This window comes from Odocoileus virginianus, chromosome 9 (genome assembly GCF_023699985.2).
Source record: "Odocoileus virginianus isolate 20LAN1187 ecotype Illinois chromosome 9, Ovbor_1.2, whole genome shotgun sequence".
Lineage (NCBI taxonomy): Eukaryota > Metazoa > Chordata > Mammalia > Artiodactyla > Cervidae > Odocoileus > Odocoileus virginianus.
Window position 1 is genome coordinate 69,720,447 of NC_069682.1, and position 24,193 is coordinate 69,744,639.

General features: G+C 53.2%; 2 protein-coding genes across 4 annotated transcripts in view; both read left to right on the plus strand.

Moving 5' to 3' along the window:
• The first annotated feature begins 9,935 nt into the window (after positions 1 to 9,935).
• Positions 9,936 to 17,247, plus strand: MMP9 (matrix metallopeptidase 9). Of its 2 annotated transcripts, XM_020887258.2 has the most exons (13): positions 9,937 to 10,112; positions 10,609 to 10,841; positions 11,198 to 11,346; positions 11,646 to 11,774; positions 11,863 to 12,036; positions 12,245 to 12,418; positions 12,828 to 13,004; positions 13,127 to 13,282; positions 14,030 to 14,315; positions 14,438 to 14,577; positions 15,011 to 15,161; positions 15,254 to 15,357; positions 16,938 to 17,247. In XM_020887258.2, the coding sequence occupies exons 1-13, from the start codon at positions 9,975 to 9,977 to the stop codon at positions 17,054 to 17,056; spliced, it is 2,130 nt and encodes a 709-aa protein (XP_020742917.2). In that variant the 5' UTR covers positions 9,937 to 9,974; the 3' UTR covers positions 17,057 to 17,247. The 2 variants fall into 2 exon arrangements, with proteins under 2 accessions (XP_070328807.1, XP_020742917.2); XM_070472706.1 differs by lacking the exons at positions 15,011 to 15,161; positions 16,938 to 17,247 and having other exon boundaries at positions 9,936 to 10,112.
• Positions 17,248 to 22,081: 4,834 nt separating this feature from the next.
• SLC12A5 (solute carrier family 12 member 5) overlaps positions 22,082 to 24,193 on the plus strand; it is a 37,113-nt gene continuing 35,001 nt past the window's right edge. Inside the window, exon 1 of one of the 2 annotated variants that reach the window (XM_070472707.1) lies at positions 22,082 to 22,288. In XM_070472707.1, the coding sequence (XP_070328808.1) occupies positions 22,165 to 22,288 (124 nt within the window). In that variant the 5' untranslated portion in view covers positions 22,082 to 22,164. The remainder of the gene's footprint in view (positions 22,289 to 24,193) is intronic. The other variant, XM_020887180.2, reaches the window with a different exon arrangement.

Genomic DNA, 24,193 nt, shown 5'->3' on the forward strand with positions numbered 1-24,193 from the left:
AAGGTCATTTACACCCAATTCAAGTCCAGGGCTGTCAGATTCCAGCCCCTTCCACTGCACCAGTTGTCACATGGCAGGCTTTTCATGGAGCGTGTGGTTGGAGCTGGAAGAGCCTTGGTGGTGGTCTCCAAGCCAGGTCCCTTCTGAGGCCAGGAAGGAGTCTCATCAGTCCTCTGAAAAGCGGAGCTCTCTCGCCCTGTCTTCTGGGCTCCCTGTCTTTTCCCGCTGGAGAAATCCCGCATCTCCTCTCCTCGGGGGCTAGGCTATGGTTCCAGACCTCAGGAGGCTTCCAACACTTGCTCTCCGCCGGCCCTCCCGCTGCATCCGCGCCGAGCCGGGGCCATCTTCCCGCATCCCTGCGCCCGAGTTTCAGGCTTATCCAAGTCCCAGCGCTGCGTGAGGCTCGGACACATCTCGGCGGGCTTTGTGAATACATTAGTTTTATTTTCCCCTAAAAGGCCACGGGAGGGTGGGGCAGGGGGAAGAGGGGTGGAGCACTGGAGGTCGATATGCAAATACATGCAGATCGCATCCAAATAAAGGTGTCCCGGGATTAATGGGATTCTAAGGCATTCAGCCGGCCCAGGGCCCTGCTGCGGAGCAGCCAGAAAACGGCTCTCTCGGGAGGGCTTCTCGGGCTCCGTTTCAGAGCGTGTGCTTTGAAGCAACGTCTCCGCAGCACAGGGGAAGGAAGAGCTGCGGAAATAGGTTCTGGATACTTCCTGGCAAAATGTTCTCCATTGCTTCAACGATGTTGGGGGTGGGCCAGGGGTGGGGAGGGGTGGAATCTCTGAGCCTCTCTCAGTTACCACAGCCTGCGGGGGTCACTGATTTAGAAACCTGGGGAGCTTGCTAACATCCAATTCCGGGCCCCACTGATTACTGAATCAGAGTCTCTTAAGAATCTGTTTTCGGTGGTTTTTTTTTTTAAGTCCTCAGCCTTGGGAAATACTGATGCAAACTACAGGCTCTTAATCCGGAGTCTCTTACAGGTTTCAGGGGCTCTGTAGGGGTTGCTCTAATTCCTAGCTGCATATGAGAATCATGGAGGGCTTTAAAAAAAAAATCCCAGTGCCCAGGCCGAACCCCAGACCAATTAAGTCAGAATCTCTGGAGGTGAAACCCAAGCATCGCTGTTCAAAAGAAAATCCCGAGAGACTCCAATGTGCAGCCAAATTTAAGAAGCACTGCTGAATGGATATTCTCAGGAGACATTTGTTACACCTGTGTTCTCTTCGGGGCTAAATTTAGCTCCAGGGCCTCTGCCCTGGTGGTAAAGAAGGAGCCTCTCCTTCTAGGAAGGGGACTGTAGTTAGGGCTGATGTTCAGCAGGTAAGCACCTGTTAAAATATTGAAATATTTCCCTACCTGTTGGTAACAGATGTTACATGGAATCCTTTAAGTGCCCCCAGAGCCTTTAGCCCTCTCCTCCAGACCCCAAGGCCTACAGATCCAGGAATGAAAGGGTTTATACTGGTCATACATGCATATCCACTCTCTGTAGGGCCTCCTGGGGTTCCTTGGCTGGAGTCACTTCTGACTGGTGTGGGGTGGCAGTGGCAGTGGTTGTTAAACATTTGAACATCAATCCTAGTTATCATACTGGGGTGAGGATTATCAGTTTTGCAGTCATAAAGGGCTAGATTCCCACCTAATTTGGGTGTGACCTTGGGCAAGCAGCTTCATCTCTCTGAGCCTCAGTTTCCTCATCTGCAAATAGGGTCAAAAACTCTCCCTCTCACCCTTAATTTATTTGGCTGTGCTGGATCTTCACTGCTGTGTGGGCTTTTCTCTAATTGTGGCCAACAAGTCTACTCTCTAGTTGGGGTGCCAGCACTTCTCATTGAGGAGGCTTCTCTTGCTTCTGAGCACTCAGGCTTCAGCAGTTGCAGTTCCTGGGCTCTAGAGCATAGGCTCAATAATTGTGGATCACGGGTTTAGTTGCTCCACAGCATGTGGGATCTTCCCGGATCAGGGATTGAACTCATGTCTCCTGCATTGGCAGACAGATTCTTTGCCACTGAAGGCCCTCAGGCCTTCCCTGCGGGCCACCAGGGAAGCCCCTCCCCTTCCTCCTTCGGGTGAAGCTCAAGTAAAGCTGAGGTCTCAAACTTGAGCGCACCTTGGAATCGCTTGGCGGATTTGTTAAAACAAATTGCTGGGCCCCACCCAGAGGTGCTGATTCAGTAGTCCTGGGGGTAGGCGGTGGCAGGTGAGGGTCTGCATTTCTAACTAATTTCCAGATGGTGCTGATGCTGCTGGTCCCATGAGTACTTTGAGAACCGGGGAACTAAAAGACATGTGAGAAAGTGTGCCCGGCCAAGAGTAGTGATGCAACCCAGGCATGTGAAAGGGCCAAAGCGGCTGCCAGTTGCCCTGTGTGCTGTCTGGGTTTTTCTCTCCTGCTCTGTTCCCCAGGGTTCTGCATGTATCTGGCCAGGACAGCTAAGCGACCATTGAATGTTTAACCTGGGGTTTCCTGAGAGTTAGCGCCCCCCGCCCCACACACAGACACACATTGTGAACAGCACCAGATTTAGACCTTTCAAGGCTGTGAACACTGAGAGTATGGTTCCCCTCCCCCATGTCATCCAAAGAAAAACAACACTAAAGCCTAAAATGACTATATAAGGAAGTCCACCAAAGATCTGACTTTTCCCATGCAGGCTACTTTAAGGTTTGTTTTTGTTTTTTTTCTTTCAAATGTCAAAAACAATCTTTGTGGCAGGAAGGGATGAATAAGTGGAGTGCAGAGGATTTTTAGGGTAGTGAAACTACTCTGTATGATAACATAATGATGGATGCATGTCATTGCATCTTTGACCAGACCCATAGAATGAGCACCATCAAGAGTGAGCCGGAAACTCTGGACTTTGGGTGATGGTGATGTGTCAATGAAGTTTCATCAATTGTAACAAAAATACCCATCTAGTAGCGGATGCTGACGACAGAGGAGGCTGTGACTGGGTGAGGGTAGGGGTATGCGGTAAAATGTCTATACTTCCCCTTCAATTTTCCTGTGAGCCTGAAGTTGCTTGTGCTCACTCAGCCATATCCACTCTTTGTGACTATATGGACTGCAGCCTGCCAGGCTCCTCAGTCCATGGGATTCTCCAGGCAAGAATACTGGAATGGGTTGCCATTTCCTCCTCCAGGGGAATCTTCTCGACCCAGGGATTGAACCCTGGTCTGCTCTAAAAAGATTAGTCTTAATTAAACAAATACAAAAAATCTTTAAAAATACAAGCAACCTTTTAAATGTGTATTTAGGGGCTGCACCTGCTCTGCTGGGACCCCAAGCAAAGTGTTACTTGCCCGTGGGTAATCCCATGCCAAAGGAACTGGTTCCAGGTGCATCCTGTTTCCCCCTCAATTCACACACCTCTCTCTCCAGAGTATCATCACTTCTCAAGGTCATGAACTCACCTTAAGGGAAACTCTGCTCGACTCTGCCTCTGCCTCTTCAAGCTACCTTGATCTTTTCTTTACCCTCTTTTATTCACCCCCTCCTCCATTTTTTTTCCCTACAGAGCCCAAATAACCCACACCTGTCTTCTCTGTTGGTTCCTAGGCTTTAACCCCCTTCAGCCTGTCTTCTGGGCATCTTCCACCCCCCAGGTTGCTTCCCCCATTGACTTCCTTCTTGCAAGATCCAGTGACCGGTTCTTAGCACGAGATGTGGAGTCAGAAGGTCTAGGCAGGAGCTCCGTCACTCATCAGCTGTGTGACAGTGAGCAACATGAAGCGCTTCTCTGGGCCTTGGGTCCATCACCTTAAAAATGGCTTCCAATTTCTGCCTCCCACAAATGCCAAGGGATTCTGCAAGCCCAAACTCAAATAGGACGTTGAGAAGATCAGCCATGAGGCACTTGGATACGCTGTCAAGTGCCCCACTCCAGCGTTGACAGAACCATCGAACTGAGGTGGCGGGGGGACGCGTGCACAGCAAGGAACAGGGTGCTGTGTCAGATGTGGGTTGAGTCCCAGGCCAGCTCCTTGCTAACTGTGCAGGCAACTCCTTGAGCCTCACAGATTCTTCGCCTGTAAAATGGGCTCATGAGTCCTAATTTGTGAAGTTAACTGGCATTGTGAGTCCTCATTGTACAGGGGAGAGCACTAGAGTGACAGATCCTAAGAGCTAATTTTCTTCCCACCTCCATACCCATTGTGTACTGAAAACTTGCAGTGTCTAATCTCACTTAATCCTTCCACAACGCTTTGAAGTAAGGACTGTTTTCTTTCCCATTTTACAGATGAGGAAATGGAGGCAGAGAGAGACAACGTAACTTGCTTAAGGTGGCCCAGCCTGAAGGAGTAGAAGCTGGAACTTGAGTCCAGGAGGGCTGATTACAAAGTCTATACTCTGTGACTTCCTATGTTGTTGTTGCTCAGTTGCTCAGCCGTGTCCGACCCCATGAACTGCAGCACATCAGGTTTCCCTGTCCTTCACTATCTCCCTGAGCTTGCTCAAACTCATGTCCATTGAACCGGTGATGCCATCCAACCATCCCATACTCTATCGCCCCCTTCTCCTCCTGCCCTCAATCTTTCCTAGAATCAGGGTCTTTTCCAATGAGTTGGCTCTTACACATCAGGCAGCCAAAGTATTGCAGCTTCAGCTCTAGCATCCAGTCCTTCCAATGAATATTGAGGGTTGATTTCCTTTAGAATTGACTGGTTTGATCAGAGTCTTCTCTAGCACCACAGTTTGAAAGCATCCATTCTTTGGCACTCAGCCTTTTTTATGGTCCAACTCTCACATTCATACGTGACTACTGGGAAAACCATAGCTTTGACTATATGGACCTTTGTCGGCAAAGGGATGTCTGCTTTTTTAACATGCTGTCCAGGTTTGACTTCCTATAGAAGGAGCTCAACGCCGATAGGTGGTAGGCACAATAGTATTGTTATTATTATTAGCGTCTCTTCGAGTCAGCAAGGGAATTGCCAACGCCCCGGAGCTAGAATGGTAGGTGCGTTTGTTGGGGGGGGGCGGGGCAGGCACTGGAATGATGCTCTCCCTTCGGGGCAGGTGGTGTCTTGCAGTCCACACACCTTCCCGCTTGGTCCCAGACAACAGTGTCTTCCTCATATCCTGCCAGGGCCTCTCAGGGCTGCCCCTCCCCTCTTGGGAATGTTTGGGAGAAACAGGCTTGGAGTTCCCCCTGCCTGGAAGCGGGGAGCGAAGCCTCATCTCGTGAGGCTGACCTCGGTCTGGGGGCCTGGAGTTATTAATAGCAGCCTGCAGGGCTGTGTCATCTAGCTGCTGACTCAGGGCTCCAGGATCAGCCCCCTCCCCAGCCTGATGGGGCCTCCTGGTTGAGGGGCTTCGAATCCAAGTTCTGACTCCAGACAGGGTTGGGGGGCTGCTCCACTGGGGGTGGACCCTGCTCTCCCAGGGTCTTGGCTAAATTCTGTTGTGGTATTGGGGAAGGAGGGGCTGGGGGAAGTGGGGAAGGGATGTGGTGACAGAACCACTTCCTGCCACTGCTGTGTTGAAGGCCAAGCTCCCTCAAGTTCCCCTTGGTGGGGGTTGGGGAGCCCAGAGGTAAAGGAGGAAGTTGGGAGGAGTGAGGAAAGAAGGGTTGGATTGACTCCAGGAATCAAATTCTGGGCTTCCTGGCGGGGTTCCCTCTCTCTGTTCCCCAGTTGGTAAAAACAGCCAGCTGGCCTGGAGGGAGTCATAATTAGAACAGCAGCAAGCACTTGTTACCATGGGTCAGGCTCTTTATCTCTGTGAACTCATTTGGTTCCCACAGCCCCATGAGGTAGGCGCTGTTATTGCCCCCATTTTACAGATGGGAAAATCAAGGCACCAGCAGGTTATGTCAATGACTTACAGTAAATTGGTGCCAGAGCAGAGACTTGAACTTCTCAGCTGATTTCCAGAGCAAGCCTCTTAGCTACCACTCCTTTTTGCCCTCCCTCCCACTCTGTCCCTGGCTTGCTCTGTGACCTAAGGGAGGGAAATTCCCCACTCTGGGCCTCAGTTTCCTCATCTGTATGATATTGGAGTAGATAAATATGCCTCCTTCTTGTGAGATATGTCTCTCCAGTACTAATGACTCATTCAGTTTTTCCCCTACTGGACTTTCAGCTCCATGAGCTTGGGGACAAAGCCTATTTTGGCCACTGCTATATGCCCCAATCTTAGCACGATGCCTGGCCCATAAAAACTCAACAAATATTTCTTGAGTAAATGGTCCTTAAAGGTTTGAGGATTGTCATCAATGGCTTGAATATGTGACAAAAGTTCTGGACCCTTTACATAAAAAAATCAACATATATCAATAGTTCTCAGCTGAGGGTGTCTGTGCCCTTCCTACCCACCCAGAGGACATTTGGTAATGTTTGGCAACATTTCTGGTTGTCACAACTGGCAGGGGGGAGGTGCTACCAGCATGGCGTAGAAGCTGGGGGTGCTACTCAATATCCTACACTGCAAAGCAGAGTCTCTCGAAACAAAGAATTATCTGGCCTCAAACATCAATACCATTAAATCTGAGAAATGTGACATATATACACAGATAATGGCATTTTGCACAACTGATGGCAAGTTGGGAGTGGTTCATGGATTCTCTTAAAGCCTATGTCTGCTACCAGCTGAAGATCCCCTGGATTGGAGGGTGTCTATGTTTCCGTCTCTAAGGTCATGGAGTCATTCTGTTGGACTTCCCTGGTGACCAGTGGTTAGGACTCTACCTGCCAATGCAGGGGACACAGCTTTGATCCATGATCTGGGAAGATCTCCCATGCTGTGGAGCAACTAAACCCGTGTGCCGTAACTACTGAGCCCACGCGCTTTAACTACGGAAGCCCGTCTCTAGAGACTATGCTGCATAAAAAGAAGTCACTGCAATGGGAAGCCTGCTCGTGGTAACTAGAGAAAGCCCACGGGCAGACACACAGACCTAGCGCAGCCAGAAACAAGTTAATTACTAAAAATAAAATCAAACTATATTGCTGGATGATTCCATACTCTCAAGTCTGGAATATAGTTCCCCTGAGGCCCCTGTTGCAATCTCTGATCCCCAAAGACCCGAGCCTCCTCTCTGATCTTCAGTGGGTGCCAGGGATTAGGAAAGAAGTGTCCTGGTTTTTTCTCCCCTCCCCCATTCCATCTCCCACAACTCCCCTCTAACCCCTGGTCATCTCAGTTCCTATAAATGGTAAAGATGAAAATTTTCAGAACCAAATAGCCCTGGGCTTGAGTCCCGATTTCATGTATTAACTCACTGTGTGGTCATAGCCAAGTTCCTTAACCACTCTGAACCTCAGCGTCCTCCTCTAAAAATGGGAGGGGTACTCATTAAACTTACCTCACAGAGTGGTGGGGATGAAACGAGATGCTTATGGGGAACTTAACAGAGTACTCGACATGGTAAATCTCTAAAAACTGCATTATTATTATGGTTCGGAACTGAAATGACTTGCCCAGGGTCACACAGCCAGGAGATGGCAGAGCTGGGCCTTAAAACTAGAACAGGGTGACTCCAAAGCAGGTGCTCATTCACTGTGAACTCCAGGGCTTCAGTTTTCCTATAAAGGAAGTTAACTGTCTCCATCTCAGAGACTGATTTATGAGATAAGCCTATAAAGTGCCTGGCATGTAGTAAGTCCCTTAAATCAGCAACTTGTCAGATTGTTGCTGTCATCCTTCTCAAATAATGCTTTGAAGAAGGCAAATATAGATCTCGCCGCACACTGGCTGGCTGGGAAGAAGGGAGGGAAGGAGTCTGCTGGTTATTGGCATAAGGGGTGATAACTGGGGCTGGAGTTTCTGCCAACTTCCCTCTACTGACAATCAAGAACTTTACAGGCTGAGGGAGGGGCTACACGCAGAAACAGCATAGTCAACTCTGACAGTCATCTTGACGTTGGTCATCGGTGGTCTGACCGGCATCACCCTGATTGTTTTGAGGTACAGTTCATCTTCAGCTCCAGGGTCGATTTGTTTCCATTTCTTGAGGCCAGTTTTTGGAACTGTGGCAGCTGATGTCATGGCTACGTCTGGTGATCATGTGGTTAACTTTTCACCTGGTGGCGGTTTCAGTATCTGTAAGACAGCTCACAGGATATGGCTCAGAATATTACCTGTAGCCCTTGAGAACAAACTAAAGGTCCTTGACATGTTTAATGACTAAACTAGTATCATTTGGTCTCCTTGGGCTACTTTCCTTCGTTTCTGCATATTCTCACTTTTCTGATTAAACTTATTCTTTGGCTAAAGTTTTTCCACAGACAAAAGGCAGGCTGAGGACATGCAGGCGGGGGTGGTGGTGGTGGTGGGGGCAGCAAGGACCATAGCGTCTTGCTGTGTTTCAAGGTCACACAGCAGATTAGAGCCCAAGACCCCCCTCTTCCAATTCCCAGTCCGATTCCTGGTTTTGGCCCAAATCATGAAAAGTGATCACAGCCAACTCTTGAATATTTGCAACATACACAGTCCTAGGTATTTTATGTGTTTGATCTCATCCCCACATCAATTTAGGGACAAAGAACACTTTTAAATGTATTTTTATTTATTTATTTTTTGGACCTCACATACATTTATTCAGTTGACTGATGGGCCGTGTGGGGGATACAGATTTTTCTTTTCTTCCACACAAATCATCAGATGATTACACACCATCTCCCCAAGTGGAGAAGTGTAAATCAATGCACACCCAGTGGACAGAGAATATAGTCAGCAGCCTGCTGTACAGATATTTACACATAATTACAGGGCCCCTGGGCTTCCTTGGCGGCTCAGTGGTAAAGAACCTGCCTGCCAATGCAGGAGAAGCAGGTTCGATCCCTGGGCAGGGAAGATCCCCCGGAGAAGGAAATGGCAACCCACTCCAGTATTCTTGCCTGGGAAATCCCATGGACAGAGGAGCCTGGTGGGCTGCAGTCCATGGGGTCACAAAAGAGTTGGACACAACTTAGCAACTAAACAACAACAACAGGACCCCTGCCACAGAATGTGCCAGGCCTGGCCCACCCCACCCCACCCCTCCAGTCTCTGCCCAAACCCTCCTCTCCCATCGCAACCTCACTGCCTTCAGCTACAATAAGTATCCCAGGGCCTGGGACATAGCAGACCACTGAGAGGGCTGCCGCCCTAATGGCAGGACCCAGCCGGCTATGGAAAAGGGGTAAAGTTCAAAAGGGCCCCTTTTTACAGCCGAGGAAACAGATTCACAGTGGTGAAGACATTTGCCCAAGGCACTGAAGGAATGAGGCCATGTCTGCTGGCTTCCAGACGCCACAACACTCCCACCGTCCCCACCTGCCACACACACCCCCCCCCCCCCACCGCTGTGCTATTCTGAAGGATCCAGTCTGTTGAAGACCAGGAATTGTCTCCATGGAATTCCCCAATTTACACCAAGCGGAGCCCACTCCTTCTGCCCCCAGGTGGAGCAGGGAGAGGAAGCTGAGTCAAGGCAGGCTTCCAGGGAGAAGAGGGCAGAGCCTGGGAGTGTGAGGAGGGTCCACGGAGGGCGTCTGATCAGGAAGCAGGGATCGTCTGGTTCAGACAGAAGTCTCGGGAACTTTCCATCCTTTTCTCTTAGGCTGATCTCTCGGGGGTCTTCCGACGGAGGGCTCAGGGCCTCCTCCAGCCAGCCCTGCCTGCCCCCCTCCCTCCCATGCAGTTCTCACAAGCTCTGCAGTTTGCAAAACCCAATCCTTCCCTTGTGGGCCTGTGGTTTCCTGTTGGGTCTGGGGTCCTGCCTGACTCGGCAATGGGGGCTGCGGGCAGGAGGGAGGGGGGGAGGTGGTGTAAGCCCGTGCCTTGCCTTCTCATGCTGGGACTGCCACACACACACACACACACACACACACACACACACACACACACACACACGCCATGCCCTGAGTCAGCTCTTGCCAGTGGCCTGTCAGAGAGGGGCGGGGTCACTGATTCAGTTGACAGCCTCTTTAAAGCCCCCAGGAGGGCAGCTGCAGCCAGACCAAGTGCTATCCTCGCCATGAGCCCCCGGCAGCCCTTGGTCCTGGCGCTCCTGGCGCTGGCCTGCTGCTCTGCCGCCCCCAGACCGCGCCAGCCCACCGTTGTGGTCTTCCCGGGAGAACGACGAACCAACCTCACCAACAGGCAGCTGGCAGAGGTAGGCACACTCCCCCGTCTAGAGTTGGGAAGGGCTGGCCGGGAGTCCCAGGAGGGGCGTGGGGTCTCAGATAAGATACTCTGGGGCTTGTTGTGCGGGGGCAGGGGGGGGGGTGATGGGCACCTCTGGAGAACAGAGCACTGAGAACGGGCACTGGGAGATTCTGGACAGGGACTGCTGGAAACAGGCTAATGAGGGTTGCCTAGATGGGCACTGGAGGGTTCTGGAGTGGCGATGGGCTGAGGGCGAACAGGGGTAAGCCCTAGGGTCCCTGAGGGAGGCACTGGCCAGGGGCATCCTGGAGTGGAACTGAGCTGAGGATGTCCACAGGGAGGGGAGATTCTTGGGGTGGGCATAAGCCCTGGTATCCAGGGTACCGAGTACTGGACACTGTCTCGTTGCTAGTCCCTGAGAGCAGGGAGGGATGGAGTCCTTGCCCAGCAAGGCAGAGAAACGGCCTCAGGGCTCTGCCACATCTCTGCCCTTGCTTCCACAGGAATACCTGTACCGCTATGGTTACACTCCTGGGGCAGAGCTGAGCGAGGACGGTCAGTCCCTGCGGCGAGCTCTGCTGCGTCTCCAGCGGCGCCTGTCCCTGCCCGAGACTGGCGAGCTGGACAGCACCACCCTGAACGCCATGCGAGCCCCGCGCTGCGGCGTCCCGGACCTGGGCAGATTCCAGACCTTTGAGGGCGAGCTCAAGTGGCACCACCACAACATCACCTACTGGTGCGCGGCTGGGCCCCGCGGGGGCGAGCGGGGCGCAGAGGGTGGCGAGAGGCGGGTCCCCGCGAGCCGCCCGTTGGCGAACACGTCCCATCTTAGGCCAATCCATGGCTTTCTCTGAATGTGCCAGCCTTGAAGCAAGTGGCTCCCTCTCGGAGCCTCCGTCTCCCCCATCGGGGGGAAATGGACCTCGCCATCTGACTCCAAAGAGAAAAATGCGTCTGAAAGTGCTTTCGAGCTGAAAGCGTGGAGCGCAGGCAGCGCCGTGTATCTGAAGTCGCGGAGACACAGGGTGGTGCTGCTGGCCCGGCTCCCGCCTCTCACTTTCTGCCCTCTGTCCTCCTGCCTTTTCCCTCCAGGATCCAAAACTACTCGGAAGACCTGCCGCGCGACGTGGTCGACGACGCCTTTGCCCGCGCCTTCGCGCTCTGGAGCGCGGTGACGCCGCTCACCTTCACTCGAGTGTACGGCCGCGAAGCCGACATCGTCATCCAGTTTGGTGTTAGAGGTGAGAACGCGAAGAAGGGGAAAACCGGGAGAACCTGAGATGGGGACAGAGTTGGGAGGATCAAAGAGAGATGAGAGGGGTCCCTGGACCTGGATTTCTCTTGCCTGTCCCAGAAGCCCTGGCGGCCGCTCGCCCTTATGGCGCCCCCTCCTGACTGATACCTCACTGCACTGGGACAGCAAATGTTGGACAGCGGCTCTTAGGCCGGATTTTAGCCCGCAGTTAGGCCAGCGCCCTTGGGCAGTGCACAACCTGCGCAGCCGTACGCGGCTCACTCTCTTCTCTACCCGCTTCTTCAGAGCACGGAGATGGGTACCCCTTCGATGGAAAGCATGGGCTTCTGGCACACGCCTTTCCTCCTGGCGCAGGCATTCAGGGAGATGCTCACTTCGACGATGAAGAGTTGTGGTCTCTGGGCAAAGGCGTTGGTGAGATCCCGAGCTGCCCCAGCCCCTACTCCCTTCTCCTCTCACGCGCATCACCGGTCCCCCTGACCCCAGTCCCCCTTTCCCGCAGTGGTTCCGACCTACTTCGGAAACGCGAAGGGCGCCGCCTGCCACTTCCCCTTCACCTTCGAGGGCCGCTCCTACTCCGCCTGCACCACGGACGGCCGTTCCGACGACATGCTCTGGTGCAGCACCACGGCCGACTACGACGCCGACCGCCAGTTCGGCTTCTGCCCCAGCGAGAGTGAGTGCCCACCCTCCCAAGGGTCCAGAGCGCTGGCTCTTAATCCCAGCTCTGCCACTGATGCCGAGGGTGGCCTGCGAACCCCTCTCCTGTTCTCTGGGCCCAGTTCCCTCCTCTGTGAGACGAGGCGAGAAAGGGGAGGCGGACACAGGAGGCTCGGGGGTCAGTAAACTCGCGGCACCTTCAGTTAATCGTGCGGGCCTCCCAGGACTTTACACCAGCGACGGCAATGCGGACGGCAAGCCCTGCGTCTTCCCGTTCACCTTCGAGGGCCGCTCCTACTCCGCCTGTACCTCCGACGGCCGCTCCGACGGCTACCGCTGGTGCGCCACCACCGCCAACTACGACCAGGACAAGCTCTACGGCTTCTGCCCGACCCGAGGTACCTCTGACCCACCTACCTGATTCAGCCTCCCGCCTTCATTCCGAGTTGGTTCCCAAGAGTGGCCCTTCCACCTGTCCGTTTGTCTTCCCGCTCCCGTCGGTGCTCGGGCCGGCCTTGACGCGGCCTGCAGTTACCGCAGCTCCTTCCCCAGCCTTCCAGATGCCGCCGCCGCCGCATCCGCGGAGGCGTGGCCTTTCAGCCAGGCTTGCAGCCTCCTCCTAGGTCTGCGATCCCCGGGCCCCGCCCATCATTCTAGCCAGAAGTCGGCGGTGTCCCACAACTCCCCCTGGGCTTTTAAAATAAGCCTCCCAGTTTCTCCAGCTTCTCGATTGGCCCGTCCCTGGCTCTTCATTGCCCCCCAACACCCCACCTCCACTTGGCTCACCCGAGACTCTGGTCTCTCCAGTCGATGCGACGGTGACCGGGGGCAACGCGGCGGGGGAGCTGTGCGTCTTCCCCTTCACCTTCCTGGGCAAGGAATACTCGGCCTGCACCACAGAGGGTCGCAATGATGGGCACCTCTGGTGCGCCACCACCTCCAACTTCGACAAAGACAAGAAGTGGGGCTTCTGCCCGGATCAAGGTGGGCGGAGTGCCGAGGTTCCGAGGCTGGGGCCTCAGCCAGGGCAGTGGTGATGGGGAGGGATGCCTGGGGCTGGGAGCTCGGTCCAGGGCTCCTATCTCAGGCTTCCTTCTTTCGTCCAGGATACAGCCTGTTCCTTGTGGCCGCACATGAGTTTGGCCACGCGCTGGGCTTAGATCACTCTTCCGTGCCAGAGGCGCTCATGTACCCCATGTACAGATTCACCGAGGAGCACCCCCTGCATAGGGACGATGTTCAGGGCATCCAGCATCTGTATGGTGAGGGCGTGGGGCAGGGATAGAGGGAGGAGAGGGAAGGGCTAGGTTCTGCCGGCTCGGAGCACCCTAAGAATAGGGAGGAGGGGAGAGTTAGGACTCCGATATCTATCTTTGAGAGCTCTTGAGGCTGGTGGGTACAACTGTTGCCAGGTCAGTGCTTGGAGATGGTGATAAAGAACCTGGACTCTAGAGTGAGACGGACATAGGTTCAAAAGCCAGTCCAGCCACTATCCAGCTAGATGACTTTGGATAGGTTACTTCACCCCTCAACTTCCTCATCTGTAAAGTGGGGCTAACACCTGCCTCATGGGGTTGTTAGGAGGCTTACGTGAGTTAGAATAATGCCTGGCATATAGCAAGCACCATATAAATGTTTGATAGTTTTATTATTATCACCATTTATTATCATTAGTATGTTTCCGTGTCAAAAAATGAAAATATTAAAGAATCTGCTTCATAGGTTTTTTTTCCCCCCTTCTGAAGATCAAAGGAGCTAATGTGCGTTTATAAAGCTCCCAGCACTGTTTGGCACCCAGTTTGAGAGCTCAAAAAAGGTTTCTCTCCCACCAGCCTGGGGGTGGGGGTGAGTGTGTGAAAGGAAGCTGCCAGCCCGGGGTTGGGGGGAGGCAGGCTACAACATTTCAAGTGGGGAGAGCGCCAGGGACCTCCAGGTAGGCACAGGGGAGCAGATACTCCAAAGGCGGAGATGCAGGAACAGGGATTGTCTTACGTGGTATCTCTTTTCAGGTCCTCGCCCTGAGCCTGAACCACGGCCTCCTACCACCACCACCGCCGAACCCCAGCCCACCGCTCCCCCCACAGTCTGCGTCACGGGGCCTCCCACCGTCCGCCCCTCAGAGGGCCCCACGACTGGCCCCACAGGGCCCCCAGCAGCTGGCCCCACGGGTCCTCCCACGGCTGGCCCTTCTGCGGCCCCGACGGAGTCCCCGGATCCAGCGGAGGACGTCTGCAACGTGGACATCTTTGACGCCATCGCGGAGATCGGGAACAGCCTGCATTTCTTCAAGGCTGGGTGAGGGGCGGGGCCGCGCGGTCTTGGGCGGGGGCTTGGAGGCGGGACCTGCCTGTGTCTCCCCGCCCACTGGCCGTCGGTTCCAGGCTCAGTGCCCCGCCCCTCCTTTTTCGCGTCCCCAGGAAGTATTGGCGACTCTCTGAGCGACGGGGCCGCCGGGTGCAGGGTCCCTTCCTTGTCAAGAGAACGTGGCCTGCGCTGCCCGGCAAGCTGGACTCCGCCTTCGAGGATCCGCTCACCAAGAAGGTTTTCTTCTTCTCTGGTTAGTTTCCGTCTTTCTCCCTCCCCTGTGCTGTGCTCAGTCGCTAAGTCGTGTCTGACTCTTTGCGACCCTGTGGACTGTAGCCCACCAGGTTCCTCCGTCCATGGGATTCTCCAGGCAAGAAGACTGGAGTGGGTTGCTATTTCTTTCTCCAGGGGATCTTCCCCACCCAGGGATCGAACCCGGGTATTCCTCATTGCGGGCAGATTCTTTACCGTCTGAGCCACCAGGGAAGTCCTGATACTTAGCAGGGCTGAATTTCAGCCCTCCTCACAGCACCCTGGCGCTGTCCTACCGAGGGGCTCTGCTCCTTGGGCACGGAGACTGCGGGCAGGCCTGGCGCGGAAAGGCCTCGCTGCGTTCTCTCTTGACATTCAAGGGGGGTGTGTACCCCACTCCCTGCCCCAGACCGATGTGAGCCTTTCTCCGGCAGGGCGCCAAGTGTGGGTGTACACAGGCGCGTCGGTGCTAGGCCCGAGGCGTCTGGACAAGTTGGGCCTGGGCCCGGAAGTGGCCCAGGTCACCGGGGCCCTCCCGCGCGCTGGGGGTAAGGTGCTGCTGTTCAGTGGGCAGAGCTTCTGGAGGTGAGATTCCCGGAGACCGCCAGCAGGGGGAGCCCGGGCGCCATCCGACTGCCCGCCGACTCAGCACCTGTCTCCTCGGTGCCGTCCTGCAGGTTCGACGTGAAGACACAGAAGGTGGATCCCCAGAGCGTCACCCCCGTGGACCAGATGTTCCCCGGGGTGCCCATTAGCACGCACGACATCTTTCAGTACCAAGGTGAGGGCTGAGAGCCAGGGTCAGGGGGAGGATCCCTCCCAGAGATACCTCCCACGGTAGGTTCCCCTACCCTGTGTTGTTAGTCGCTCAGTCGTGTCTGACTCTTTGTGACCCCATGGACTGTAGCCCGCCAGGCTCCTCTGTCCATGGAATCCTCCAGGCAAGAATACTGGAGTGGGTAGCCATTCTGTTCTCCAGGGGATCTTCCCCATCCAGGGATCGAACCCGGGTCTCCCACATTGCAGGCAGATTCCTTACCATCTGAGCCACCAGAGAAGCACCTGCCTTAGTGATTGGTCAAATTCCCAGCCAGAAAGAAAAAGCCGGTGGAGACTGAGGCAAATGCCCCGCAGTGATGAGTTCCCTGCAGAGGCAGGGATCTTCCCAGACCATTTGATGACACAGGGCCACAACCAGAACTAGAATCCAGATTTCCTGCCTCCCAGCTGGAAGCTCTTTCCCCTATAGCACAGGACACCTGTGCTGTGGAGGCTTTATTAGACCATATTTATCACATGCCTGTAATATGCTAAGCACCATGCTGCCACTGGGGATACAGTGATAAATAAGACATTTCATAGATGTGTGTGTGTGACTTTGGGCAAGTCACTGCTATTCACAGAGCCTCAGTTTCCCCATCTGTAAAATGGGGATGGTAGCTGGAGTTAACCCTTTCATTCTCTTTCCCACTGCTCACCCCCAATCAGCAGACAACTGCTGTTGGCTCAGCCTCCAAAATATTTACAACATCCTTTGCAGATGCCCTAGTCCAAGCCACGCTGGTTGTCCCAATACCTTCAAATATATTTTCTGAGAGGAAGGAGGGGCTAGGAGGGGGAGGGCATGCAAGGTCAAAGGAACTAACACAACCTGATCTGACCCCTCTCCTCCCCCCTTCACCCCCTCACCCTACTCCTGTCATCCCCTTTGCTCTGCTCCACTCACAGCAGCCTCTGGCTGTTCTTTGCACACATCAAGGTCATTCCCAGCTTAGGGCCTTTGTGCCAGTTGTTCGCTCTGCCTGGAAGGTTTTTTCCCCCAGATTGTCACTGGGATGCCTCCCTCTCAGCCTTCGGGTCTCAGCACTCAGGCCACCTCTTCAGAGAGGCCTTCTCTGGCCCTCATTATCAATTCACTCAACTGCTCACTTACATTTCCTTCATCGCTTTCCCTATTGTCAAAACCAACCTCCTTTACTCATGCATTTGCTTGTTAATCATATGTCTTACCCCACCTGCGTGTTAGCACCCAAAGAACTGAGATCATGCCTGCATTTTCCCTCTGCTGTAACAGTGCCTCTAACAGTGCTTGGCATGATGAATGTTGGATGGATAAATGGGATCTGTTGAATGAATTGTTCTGAGTATCGACTGTGTGCCAGGCCCTGTGCGTGCCTTGGACATGGAGGTCTGTGCCCTCCAGTATCTCCGGGGTGGCGTGGGGAACAGACATGTCCTATGGAAACCTTGGAAAGATTTCGAAAGGGCAGGAAGCAAGACTCTAAAGACCACACTCCTGTTGGTGTCCATGTGTGGGGGAGAGCTGGAATCACCCCTCTTGGTCCATTTTCTCCCTTGCAGAGAAAGCTTACTTCTGCCATGATCACTTCTACTGGCGCGTGAGTTCCTGGAATGAGGTGAATCAGGTGGACTATGTGGGCTACGTGACCTTCGACCTCCTGAAGTGCCCTGAGGACTAGGGCTCCCAAGCCCGCTTCAGCACTGCAGTGGAGGCCCCCTCCGGGACCCTCCCAATAGGGAATGAGCCAGTCTGCAGGATCCCAACTAGTGGATCTGTTCTGAAGGACGACGAGGAGGGGAGGTGGGCTGGGCCCTCTCTTCCCACCTTCCTTTCTTGTTAGAATGTTTTTAATAAATGTGGATTCTTTAACCTTGAGGAGCAGATTTATGTATGGTAGGCATGCCTGCATGTATGTATGTAACCAGCAGAGAGCTTACAATGCACCAGGCGGTGTTCTAAAACACTTCATAAATATTAACGTTCAATCCTTCCTATTAGTAAGGTATAATGAAATTATGCCTATTTTATAGCTGAGGAAATGGCCAGCCTAATATTCATTCATCAAACATTTATTGAGCCTTTACATGGAGCTGGGCCTTGTGCTGGGCCCTGGGGATAGAGAAATGAGTTGAACTACATTTCTCTCCTCACGGACCTCTCAGTAGCCCTCAAATTCTCAGGTGCATGAGAGCCCTCAAAACTTGTTTAAAATGCAGGCTCCAAACTCCATCTCCATTCTCAGAAAGTCCACCTTAGTTACAAGTGATGATTCTGTAGTTGGTGGGGGTGGCATCACACTTGCAGGTGTGACCCTTTATTCTAGAATAATGGTGTGTGTATGTGTGTGTGAGAGAGAGAGAGATTCAGAGAGATTCTGCATATTGTGGTTAAAGTTGGGAAACATTTCTCAGCCAAGATGACATCTGAGCTTGAACTGAATCTGGAAAGGTGAGCAAGAGTTTCTTCCTGTGCAAGGAGGACTGTCTTAACCATTAAGCCTAAATATGTTCCTACTCTCTGACCCTCACCCATGTGTGCACAAAACAACACCTAGATGAATGTAAGCCGCAGCACTGTTCAGAGACTGAGACACTGGCAACAACCTAAGTATGCAGATCTAAGGCAGTGGATAAAGAAAATCCAGTGACGTACATGATGATAGGAATTACTCCTAGGACAGCACTGACTATATTCCGGGCACTGTTGCACATGCTTTAGTGCATTAACACAGCCAGTCCTTGAAACAACCCTATGAGAGAATGGATACATAAATATGTATGGCTGAGTCTCTTTGCTATCCACCTGAAACTATCACAACATTGTTAATGAGCTATAATCCAACATAAAATAAAAAGTTTAAAAAAACCGCCAAAACTCTATGAGAGTTGTACTGCTCTTAACCTTAGAGGTACTGTTACTATTGCCATCACTCCTTCCCCCGCTTTATAAATGAGGTAACTGCTGACACAGAATTACATAGCTCACCTGCACTCTCTGACCTGGTAAGTGATGACCCTGGGATTGGAATGTGAGCTCTTGGGGCAAAAGCTGGGAGGAAAGAAAAAGCAAGAGGGCATTTCAGTTCAGTTCAGTCACTCAGTCGTGTCTGACTCTTTGCGACACCATGGACTTGCAGCACGCCAGGCTTCCCTGTCCATCAACAACTCCCGAAGCTTGCTCAAACTCATGCCCACTGAGTCGGTGATGCTATCCAACCATCTCATCCTCGCTCATCACCTTCTCCTCCTGCCTTTAAGCTTTCCCAGCATCAGGGTCTTTTCAAATGAGTCCGTTCTTTGCACCAGGTGGCCAAAGTATTGGAGTTTCAGCTTCAGCATCAGTCCTTCCAATAAAGAGGGCATTTGGGGCAACTAGAAATGGCTCAGAACACTAACGTGTGGTTTGAGCAGAGAGGGTTCTGGAATTGTTGAAATAGGGATGGGTGGTCTGGGCTAGATGAGAGAAGGTTGAAGTGGCAGGCTGAGGAGGATGGATTTGATCTTCCAGGAAAGCAGAGGAACTTGACCGAAGGGTTGTCACAGGTGAGTGGTGGTGATGGCCTTGGTCAGCTTTGATCATCGTCCACACCCAGGGTCAAGTGGGAGTTTAAGGAGGGCTTTAGACAATTTTCTCCTAAGATTCCTGTGGGTGGGGCCCTCTCTCCTAATTTCTCACTCAGGAATGATCCACTCCCACTGGAATACAAACGTTCCTTAATATCACCTGTTTAAAATCTCTCTGGACCTCTCTCTATCAGTTCTGTTCCATTTCTCTATTCCCCACCCCCAACTACAGGAAAACTTCCCCAAAGTACAGTCTAGACTGTCTCCCATTTTCGCCTCAGTCATTTGCAGCCTAGTTCCCGCTTCACTCCTCCACTGAAATCCCTCTTTTTAACACCTACGATCTTCCTTAGCCAGAGGCAGTAGGTACTTCTCTGGGCTCATTTCATACCATCTCTCAGCTTGCTGGACTCAGTGAATAATGCCTTTTCTTCCTGAAATTTTTCTTCACTTGGTCTCTGGGTCAGCCCTTTCTCTACGTTCTCTTCTTCTCTCACTGGCTAGATCTCCTGCTTTCCAACCTCTAAATGATGGCATGCCCTTGTGTTCAATCCCTTGACATCTTCTCTGTGTACACTCATTCATTGTGATCTTGTCTAGTCCCGCAGCTTTAAATAGCATCTCTCTGCTAAAGATTCTGTAACGTATACCCCCAGCCTTACCCTCTCCCCTGAACTCTCAGATGTTCGACTGCCGACTCCACATGATCCTTGGGTGCCAAAGAGGCATCTCAACCTGCCTGTTTCAACTGAGCTCTTGGGCTCCACCTTCCAAACACACTCATCCATGGGTAGTCACTAGGTTAATAAAAGACAACATCATCTGCCCTCAATCAAATGTAACACCTGATCAGCCCTAAAATCTTGGGACCTGTTAAGCTCCTTATCCTGGCACACAATTTCCCACCCTTGGCCCTACTGACAATTTGAACTGAATTATTCTTTGTTGTGGGAGACGGTCCATACATTGTGGGAGGCTTGACGTCTTCCTCCAGGAGGTATTGGGATCCATGGACAGATGCTAGACCCATTCAGGGTCAGTCTTCTTCCCTCTCTTGTGGGCCCTAACATACAGGTGAGTGAAGGGACATGATGGTAAACCTGTTGCTCAAGGCCATGCAGTCTCTACCCACTGGATTGCTAGTACCACCCTCCTCCAGTTGTGACAACCAAAAGTCTCTGGATATTGCCAACTGTTCCTTGGTGGGCAACAATGCCACAAATTGAGAAATATTGCTCTAATGTAACAAACATACAGACAGGTAGACCCTTCATAAGTGTACATTTCAATATATCTTCATAAACTGAACATTACTGTCTCATTGACATCCAAATCAAGAAATAAAATATTCTGAGCACCCTAAAAACTTCCTCATGCCCCTTTTTAATCACTACCCCCTCACCCCTTTTGAACTGTGGTGTTGCAGAAGACTCTTGAGAGAAAATTCTGGGAGATGGTGAAGGACAGGGAAGCTTGGCGTGCTGCAGTCCATGGGGTCACAGAGTTGAACATGACTTAGTGAAAGAACAACAAACACACTCTTTGTGTCTGGCTTTTGTTCCATATGATATTTTATCCATATTGTTTGCGAATTGTAAGATTGTTCATTCCCACTATGGTCTCCACTCTATGAACGTACCACTGCTTATTTGTCCATTTTACTGTTGATGGGCACTTGGGTAACTTTCAGTTTGAGGCTATCATGAATAATGCTGCTATGAACAATCTTGTCAATGTCTTTTGGTGAACAGGAGCTGTCACTTCTTTGGGGCACAAACCTTGGAGTGGAATTGCTGAGTAGACAGGCATGTCTAAGCTCAGCTTTAGCTGACCGAACAATTTTTCAAAGTGATTTTGCCCAACTCGACTCCCAGCAGCAGTGCATGAGAGTCCAGGAGCCCTCCCTGACTCCTCTTTCCTTTACATGCAACGTACAATCCAGCAGAGGGTCATGTAGGTTTCTACTTCCAAAGTGTATCTGGAATTGGACTGCCACCACCCCAGCCTGGCGATCATCGCCTCTTAGCTGGTAGTTGCAGGAGCCTCCTAGTTAGACTCCCAGCTTCCACTCGTGCCCTTAGCTGAGTCCTCACCCAGCAGCCAGAGTGATCCTGTTAACATGTAAGTCACAGCACATTGCTCCCCTACTCAGAAACTTCCCATGGCTTCTCTTGTAGATAAGAATCCAGACTCTTCAACAAAGCCTTCAAGTCACAGTATGATCTGCTCTCCTCTCCCCCACCTCATCTCTGCCCCATCGCTCACCTCTCCACTCATTCTGCTCCAGACACACTGGCCCTCTTGTTGCTCCCTGAACTGTCCTAGAGTCCTTGCACTTGCTATTTTCTCTGCTAGAGGGCTCTTCCCCCAGACCTTTGCTTAGCTGGCCCCTTCTCATCTGTGAGGGCTCAAGTCAAATACCACATCTTCTAAAAGGTCTTCTTACTCCATCCCGTAAAGTAGTCCTTCCCCCTAAACATTATCCCTTGACCCCACCTTGTCTTCTTAACATATACCACAATCTCAAAGTGTCCTGTCTATTCATTTGCTCACTTGTAATCTTTCTCCTCTCACTCATTAGAATCTAAGCCCCACGAGGACAGGAAGCCAGTCCATCTCATCCGATGCTATATCCCCAGTGCCCCAACCAGTGTCTCAGGGGCGCTATCAAGATGTATTGAGTGAATTAAATCCAGTTTAGGAGACCTGAAAGTGAAGCCGCTCAGTCCTGTCGGACTCTTTGCAACCCTACTGACTGTAGCCTACCAGGTTGCTCCGTCCACGGGATTTTCCAGTCAAGAGTACTGGAATGGGTAGCCATTCCCTTCTCTAGGGGATCTTCCTGACCCAGGGATCCAACCTGGGTCTCCTGCATTGCAGGTAGAGGCTTTACCGTCTGAGCCAGCAGGGAAGCCCTGACCTAGACGAGGAGAACCCGAGCTCCAGGAGCCACACACGGGGACACCTGGTGCCGGGGTGGCTCTCAGCAGCGGGTTGGACCCTAAAGCGCTTCCAGCGGAATTGAGAGCCCAAGGCCCCAGAGCCACGTGGCCAGACGCGGAGGCACACAGCCCGGCGGGCACTAGGACCCTGCGCGGCGCCGCGGCCGGCGGGGGGCGGCCGGCGGGGAGGGGGAATCCGCTCCTTCTGCCTCCCGGAGCCGGGTTGCGGCCACTTGTGCGACCCGGGCCGGTTCCGCGGCCTCCCGGCGCCTCTCCGCACCATGAGCCGCAGGTTCACCGTCACGTCGCTACCCCCCGCGGGGCCCGCCGGGACCACGGACCCGGGGCCCCACCGGCCTTCAGCCACAGACCGCCGCCGCCGCCTCAAGGGGGAAGACGCCAAAGGTAGAGGCCGCGGGGGCGGGGCTTGTTGGGTGGGCGGGGCGAGGCAGGGGCGGGGCCACGGCGAGCGGGCCTTTGGTTGGGAGGGGAGGGACTGGGACCGGTGGGGAGAGGGTCGGTCCCCTCGGAAGGCCGGAGAAGGGAGAGGAGCTGGGCGCTGGGGGACCGAGGAGGGCTGCAGGAGCAATGGTGAGGGGAGGGACCAGATTCGAGGTGGGCGGGGACACACGGAAGAGGGTGGAGCTAGAGGGGAGGGGGCGGGTCTTATGATACACAGGCTAGGCCTCGGGAGCTGAGCGGGGCGCAGCCAGGGGGCGGGGTCATCTCGGGTAGGGGGCGGGGCGAGGGCGAGGGGGCGGGCCTTATGATACGAAGGCTAGGGCCTCGGGGGCTGGGCCATCTCGGGTAGGGGGCGGGGCTAGAGGGAGGGAGAGGGCGGGCCGTGTGGGTCCAGAGCCAATGGGAGGAGGCAAGACCATCCTGGCTTGCGGACAGAAAAGGGCGGGACCAGAGACGAAAGGGTTTGGGCCAGTAGTGTAGGGGTGGAGTCGACGGAGGGAAGAAACAAGGGCCCGGGTCGCTAGGTCTCCAATCCTTAGTGCCCCAAGAGGCGTCGTGGACAGCTCCTTGGAGATCCCGGAAAGAAGACAGGAGAGAGAAGTTTGGGACCCCGGGCAGCTAAGATCCTGGGCGCAATCCGTGGGGACGCTAGTCCTGTCCCTGCGGGGATTCACTTAGCTCCCTCTGCTCCAGTTCCACAAGCGGTGGGTGGAGCCAGCTCTGGCGGGAGCAGGGGCATCTTCCTGGAGGACCCATCGCGGTGGCCTTATAAAGGAGGTTACATGCAGGGTACAGATGAGAGAGGAGGGAAGGGATCCTTCTAGGCTTCGGTGAAGAATTAGCATCCGGATGCACACGCAGTCTTCTCCGCAGGGGTCCCCTTAATGCCTCTAAGGTCTGGGAGGAAGGTGGAGAATTCGCTTCAAGTGGCCCCAACGTGGGGAGGATGAGCCTCCTCGGGCCACCAGGGGTCGCTGCTGAGCCGCAGGTGAGCTCACCCTGACCCCAGCAAACTTTAGCACCAAAAACCCTTTTAGGGGTTTTATCTGGCGAACCTCTGCATTGAATAAATGACCAAACTGAGGCCTAAATTTCCTCAGGGCTCCAGTCCTGTGAACCAACCGCATCCTGAACGTGGTCACCCGGATTATGGGGGGGCTCTTTGCTTTCTTCATCTTTTCCATAATGTCTGTCCCTTTTCTCATTTTCAGTGATGTTCTTCCCATTCTTACAGATTTAAAAGTCAGAACTCTAGGAGCCATCGATGCCTCCTTTTCTCTTCCTACAAGATCTGAGTGGTCCTCATGTCTTGGTCACTTCCTTCAGAACTCATCCTGAATCTGGCCACATCTCTTCTTCTGACATCACCTTGCTCCAAACATCCATCATCTCTCATGTGGACATGACCCCAGCCTCCTCACTGGTCTGCCTGCTTCCTGTTCGTAAACACCCCCATCATTTGTAGGATAAATGGCACACCTTTAGTCAGTCATTCAAAATCTCCCCTCCTCTGCTCCTGGTATACCTGTCCCTGTTCTCCCCACCTCCATTGGCCAGGGAAACTCCTACTCACTCTGTAAGTTATAGCTCATTTAACCTTTTCTGAAACTCTTTTTCACTTTCTCTCACTTCCAGGCAGAGGCAGACATTCCTCTTCTGCCCACCCAGTGCACCATTATAGCTCATGTCCCAGTGGATGGAAGTTATTTACTTGTGTGTCTCTTACATATCCAGGGCAGGGACCTCATCCTTTTACCTTTATGTTCTGACTGCCAAGCGCTCAGCTGGGCATTTAGTACGTGCTTTACTGCTCATCATGTGAGAGGGGGAGGGGCTGTAGGCTCCTAA